The sequence below is a fragment of the Amaranthus tricolor genome, chromosome 11, assembly GCF_026212465.1.
Source record: "Amaranthus tricolor cultivar Red isolate AtriRed21 chromosome 11, ASM2621246v1, whole genome shotgun sequence".
Classification (NCBI taxonomy): domain Eukaryota; kingdom Viridiplantae; phylum Streptophyta; class Magnoliopsida; order Caryophyllales; family Amaranthaceae; genus Amaranthus; species Amaranthus tricolor.
The window spans coordinates 15,107,113-15,113,982 of record NC_080057.1 but is presented as its reverse complement, the minus strand read 5'-3'; the positions used below and the strand labels follow the sequence as shown (position 1 = coordinate 15,113,982).

The window sequence follows — 6,870 nt, the reverse complement described above, 5'->3', positions numbered from 1 at the left end:
TTGGATAAGCCAAACTTTATCAGCAGTTAGCTTCACATTAGCATTCTCTTTTGTCTATTCAAATAAAACAACGTTATTGATATTTTTTCAAACTACATTCAATAAACATAATAAAATAGGTTTGTCTTACCAATACATCTTCTGATTCAGGAAATGATAAATTTCCAGTCCTATGCTTAGTTCTCTTGTCAGAATTCCGATTTTTAGAGTTCCTCTCACTTATGACCTGCATGATGATTACAAAAGTTGATGCCAATCAAGTTCTTGCTATTATTGGTAATTCCTAAATGGCATCATTGACGAGAAGATACATCAAAAACATTTATGTTTAGACAAATTGATGTATCTATGCACGTTAGTTTTACATATACATCGGCTCAATGTTGAGTTGTTTACTTACATAAATAGTTCATAAATAGTACATAGTTTAATTAAAGAAATATCCTAAATTTTTCAGATCCGTAATACTTGATCAGATTTTCCCATTGAGGTTGGGGTAAGTCAAGAGGAGGATTCTTTTTGAGCTCCTCGTTAGTTTTTCCGCATCTCGCACTTTTGTAGTAATTGTGCAACCTACACTTGTACAATGTATATAAACGTTGCATGGTCTCTAAGACAAATGCATACATTCGGAAGTAGTCACTAGACTTATCAATTTCAAACTTCTCCTGCACAAAGAAGGTAAGATGATAAGTACAACCAAAACCAGAAAACTATAGTGCTAAATAACTGATATTAATAAAGAAATTAGTAACTAACATAACCTGTATTTCCTTCAACATACTTTCTCCAGCTGCCTCAAATGCTTCTTTCCAACTTTTTACATTCAAGGGAGCTTTTGTCCTCACAACACGCCCACACTCATTAACCAAGTGACGAGCATTTTCTCCAATTGCTCGGTCAATTTCATCAGGTATTTTGATCTTCAATTTCGATCCTCTCCCTTTAATTTTCATGTGAACCACGTAACTCTTATACATTCCTCTCTTACCTCTTCCTTTGATCTTACTAGTTACTAAGATAATACAAATGTTAAAACTTATCAAGTATGCCTACAATAATCAATAATCAATAATCAATAATATCTAAAAAAGTTGCTACATATCTCTTAACTAGCTGTATTTCTATCTATCTCATCGCCATTAACTTGCTCCACCTCCTTTCGAGTGATAGTTTGCCTTGGTTGTGGATCTAAAGCTTCATTCACTTGCAAGCCCACTTCAATTCTACTAACAAAGTTGCTTCTTTTCTTTCTCTTACCAAGTATGCCTACAATAATCAATAATCAATAATCAATAATCAATAATATATAAATAATTACAAACTGGAAACGTGAAAGTCGAGTTTTCAATAATGTACTTTCATCCATTAAGGTAATGACGCCTTCTGATACTTGGTCATTCAACATTGGTGTAGCAGTTTCTTCATAACCTTGAAGATCGTCTCCATGAATCAAGTTATGGTCATTCAAGGTCGGCGCATCAGTTATTGGCGATTTAGTTGCTGGCAATTCAGTTGGTGCTGCTTTGTTTATATGCGCTTCATAACTTGTTCGTTGCCTCTCCAAATCTACAAGGGTAAAGACAATGAAAATCAAATTGAATTCAACATAATAAAATTTAAATTTTTTGAATTGAAATAGAAAAAAAAAACTTACTTTTGCTAACTGCATGAGCAATCTCATATGTGATGTGTGGGTTAGAGCTATTATTGAATTGATCAGCTACATTTTGCTTGCTAAACAATTGCGTCCGACTAGCTTGAACACGACTCATAAGTTTTCCGAGGGCAATACTTCGACCGCATATTTTCTTTCAACCTCCTCCCCCAACCATCTTTTATCTATTCAGATATTTTTGTATAATTATCAAACAAAAGGTAGCTTCAACAATAAACAATATATTTCAAGATAGAGCGGAAAAAATAAACAATAGTAGCCGAATTGTTCATATAGATAACAAGAAAGATAATAGTGAATCTAAATATTGTACAACATAACATAATCAAGGAGAAGAATCAAAATCAAATTTTTTCTTCAACTTCACTCGATTCCTCAAAGACTTCAATTTCACCATCATTAATGAAATTGTCATCTTCAAATATTTGTGTAACCATTTGCACTTCATGTTCTCCTTTATAATCCATAAACATATTTGTAGCCAATGACGAACTAACTTTGAAATTGTCAGTATGTACGCAATTAGTACATTCAGCTTCAGTATTAGCTTCCACCTCTACTTGTTGAAAGGCATCTACATCTATACCCTCCTTATCTAGATCACTAGCACTCATATTATACAAATTCCTTGGTTGCGCTTTTATAACAAATTCCCAATTCTCATTGTTTTCATCTTCTATGTAAAATACTTGCTCCACTTAGGAATCTAGCACAAACACATCATCCGACTTTAAAAGTCTATTCTTATTTACACTAACCAAACCATGCTCATGTACCTTATACCCTCTACCAAGGTTTTCTACATCAAACCAACTGCATTTGAACAAAAATACATGATTTTCTCCAGGATAACACATTTGATATATGTCTCTCAAAATGCCATAGTATTCCTTATCTGAAGCATCATCACCACGCACCATGACACCTGAATTTTTTGTTTCCCTATTTTCAGACCTATTACTGGTGTGGAAACGCAAACCATTTACAATATATGCTGTGTAATGCCCTACAACTCTAGAAGGACCACAAACCAAATTGTACAAGTCTTTATCACAGCGTCCAAGTTTATAAATTTTTTGTACCTAAATGAACAAATATTAACATACTTTATTAGTAAAATGGCTTATTGGACAAACTTAAGAAGGAAACCATTTACAAAGTATTACTTATAAGCTTTCTTACTTGATTTTGTATCCATTTGGAAAATTGTTCTTTGTGCCTCCGTTCTACATTTGTTGGACATTCCTTCTCCAATTTCAGCTTATGTTTTCTATGACATCATATAAAAACAAATAAAACTGGCTTCTATAGCCTAAAATATATACTATACAATTCAAACTAGATAAACATAAGGAATAAAAATGGCTTACTGGACAAACTTAAGAAGTGGATCGTACTTTTGAAGAATATAAAAATGGATTTGATCACACTCTAGATGATCTAGATGTTTTGGTGTACTACCCCCAATGGTATGTCCAAGAGGTCTAAAAACCTCAAGGTTTGATTTTAAGTTATCCTCTTCTATATCTTCATCGTCATTTCTTACTTTGCGATTGAATTTAGTGTCAATGTCACTCATGTACCTAGAGCAGAATGTTAAGCACTCATCTGCCAAATAACCTTCAGCAATGCAACCTTCTGGATGTGCTCGATTTCGAATATATGATTTTAATGTTCGGAGATACCTAATAGAATAAGACATGTTATGTTAGTATTTGAATAATTGACAAACATGAGTATATTTCTTAAAGAAAAAGTATACCTCTCAATAGGATACATCCACTGATATCGAACTGGTCCAGCAATTTTTGCCTCAGTTGCCAGATGTACAACTAAATGCACCATAACATCAAAAAAAGCCGGTGGAAATATCATTTCCAACTTGCATAAGGTGTAAGGAATTTTTTTTTCAAGTTCTTCCAATTGACCAACACTTATGTTTTTAGAGCAAGGTCTCGAAAAAAAAAACTTAGTTCAACCAAAGGGTCATAAACCTCTTTAGGTAAAAACCCACAAAGTGCAAGGGGAAGCAACTACTCAATAAAAACATGATGGTCATGGCTCTTCAAACATGATATCTTTTTTCCATTATCTTTAACACAACGAGAAATGTTTGATAGATATCCATCGGGAGATTTCATTTTTGCAAACATACGACATATGGCAACCTTGGCATCTGACCTCAATGTATATATAGCAATAGGAACACGCACCTTACCATCAACCACTTTAGGATTCAACTTATCTCTGATTTTCATCTTCACCAAATCCAATCGAGACTTCAAAGTATCTTTGTTTTTGCCTTGTATGCTCATTAAAGTACCCAAGATATTATCAGAGATATTTTTCTCAATATGCATAACATCCAAGTTATGACGAATTTTTAATTTCCTCCAATAAGGCAAGGTAAAGAAAATGCTTTTCTTTTTCCACCCAAACAAGCTATTAGAAGCATCCCTTTTTCTTTTTTTCCCTACAATCTTCCCATATTTTGCTTGTGAGAATCGGCTATAATGTTGTAATACATCATCCCCACTCAATGGAACTGGTGCAACACCTTTTTCAATTTTACCGTCAAAAGAATTGGCATCATTTCTCCACTTATGATTCATTGGAAGCCAACGTCGATGCCCTAAATAACCACCCTTATGCATCAACGAAGTCCGTTTAGTTTCCTTATGACAACATGGACAAGCGTAATAACCTTTGGTAGACCATCCAGACAAATCTGCATACGCAGGAAAGTCATTGATAGTCCACAGTAATGATGCACGCAAGATGAAATTTGTTTTAGAGTAAGCATCATAGGTTTCAACACCAACCTCCCAAAGCTCCTTTAACTCCTCAATAAGTGGTTGGAGGTAGACGTCCATATTAATTCCTGGACTTGTTGGACCTGGTACTAGTAAAGATAGCATAAATGAATAAGGTTTCATGCATAACCAAGGAGGAAAATTATAAGGGATAAGAACCACTCGCCATATGCTATGTTGTGAATTATTGAAAGGCTGAAAGCCATCACAAGCTAGTCCAAGTCTAACATTTCGCACCTCTTTAGCAAATTCACTATACTCTTCATCAAATGATTTCCATGCAAAGGAGTCAGATGGATGTCTAATTGTATCATCTATCGCACTTGCATTGTCATCCTCCAAAAAGGCATCATCCTCCTCTTCCCTAGAAAGGACATCATCATCTATAATCCTATCACAATCATTCACTCTATATGTTTTAGTAGCATCCCTTTCTTTGTGCCAACGCATGTCTTTGGATGTCTTTCTACAAATGTACAAGCTTTGTAGCCTAGGCTTCAATGGAAAATATCTTAGCACTTTTCTAGAAACCTTTACCCCCTTAGAAGAGCCTTCCTTTTCTTGTTTCCACCTTGATAAACCACAAGTGGGACACTCAATCAATTTTTCATGCTCTTTCCAATAAAGAATACAATCATTTTCACAAGCATCAATCTTATAATAATCAAGGCCCAAGTCTTTAATGAGTTTCTTAGCCTCGTAATAAGAAGTTGGAAGGTAAGCGCCATAGCCTTGACGTTCTAAATGGAGTAAACTATCAAAAGACTTATCAGCCCAATTATTCAAAACCTTTAAATGTAATAATTTAACACTGTATGACAACTTAGACATTGTTGTGTCATGCATTGTTAATGGTTCTTGGTACTCCTCTAAAAGTTTGAAAAACTTTTTTGCATTTGCATTAGGTTTCTCATACTCCTCAACATTATTTAAAGCCTCTTCAGCACTCCCAACATTCATAGCACCAACTCCACATGCATCTTGCAACATTGTGAAACCACTATCAATGTCATTCGACTCATCAACATCATCCCCATCACTTGATTCAACTAATTCTTCCCTGTGAAGTTCCCAAAAAGTGTACTTCTCATACATTCCTCCCTTAAGCAAGTCGAATCTTACATCACATTTTGTTTTAAGAAATATATTGCGACAACTATTACAAGGGCACCTAATAGTAGTACTATCTCGATCATCTTCTCTTACTTTGGAAAGAGCAAAATTTAGAAACTCTTCAACACCATTTACATAATCAATAGATGAACGATCTTTTACTTTGACCCATGCCTTATTCAAAATCATTTCCTATATTTAAACTTTATAATAATTAGATTATATAACATTCAATAATATCACCAAGATCTCCTTATAATATTGTTAACAATTAATACAAGAACAAGAACAATTTAACAACTTGTAGAACAATTTAATTTCGAGTTATTTGAAGAACAATTTAACGATTCAAAAAGAACAAGAACAATTTAAATTTTTGAAAGAAACACAAGAACAATTTAACAACTTGAATAACAATTTAACCACTATGTGAAAGAGAATTTTAACTTTAAGTTGTTTGAAGAACAATTTAACAATAAAAACAAGAACAAAGATTACCATTTGTTCCAATGTATGCATGACAAATCAACTTAGAAAATATTTTCAATACATGACAAATCAACTTTGACAAATCAACTTGAATAAACAAGAACAATTTAAGAAGTTCACATGAACCATTTTACAAGGCTTCATTATAATCTAAAACAAATAAACTAAAAATTTTTTCCCTCATCAAGTATGTATCATCACAATCGCAAAAAATGAGTTCTTTTGCTTCAATTTGAAAAGAAAAATATAATTCCACCATGACATCAAAACCTTACACCGTGAAATCTTAGGCCAAAAACATACTTTTGCTTTAATCTTATCATCTAGAACTTCAATTTGAAGTAACTCCATCAATTTTTCTTAGCATTACTTTGGAAGAATCTCACATTTTCATAAATTATCCATATAAATCAAAAACAATCTCACCTTATTCAAGAAACGCCGTTTAATCCCCCTAAAGCCACTGCTAGCTAATTCCATATGAATTGCACTCAGAAAATAATAGTAATAAAAAAAATGCAAGTAATTTCCCAATACAAAAAAACACACAAACATAAACCCCCAAAAAACGCAAGTAATTAAGCCCTCAAGATCTAATTGTAAATCCTCAGTGGCAAAGAAAAAAATTAATCTATGTCATGAAATACAACCCAACATTTCAAAATCATGAAATACACATACATAAATCTGATAATTAGAATAAAGCCCAAGAAAAAGGCGAATTCTTGTTCCTTCACTGCCAAGACTATGAAAGTACGTACAACCCAACATTTCAAA

The 6,870-nt window shown here is 33.3% G+C and overlaps 1 protein-coding gene across 1 annotated transcript; it reads right to left on the bottom strand.

Moving 5' to 3' along the window:
* Positions 1 to 3,711: 3,711 nt before the first annotated feature.
* Positions 3,712 to 6,444, bottom strand: LOC130826536 (uncharacterized). Its single transcript, XM_057692118.1, has 2 exons — positions 6,397 to 6,444; positions 3,712 to 5,796 (listed from the first exon to the last, which is right to left on the bottom strand). The coding sequence occupies exons 1-2, from the start codon at positions 6,442 to 6,444 to the stop codon at positions 3,712 to 3,714; spliced, it is 2,133 nt and encodes a 710-aa protein (XP_057548101.1).
* Positions 6,445 to 6,870: the final 426 nt, after the last annotated feature.

Coding starts and splice junctions, on each gene's coding strand:
- LOC130826536 (XM_057692118.1), bottom strand. CDS start 6,444: ATGGAGTTACTTCAAATTGAAGTTCTAGATGATAAGATTAAAGCAAAA. Junction 5,797..6,396: donor ATGATAAGATTAAAGCAAAA/GTATGTTTTTGG, acceptor GTTTAAATATAG/GAAATGATTTTGAATAAGGC.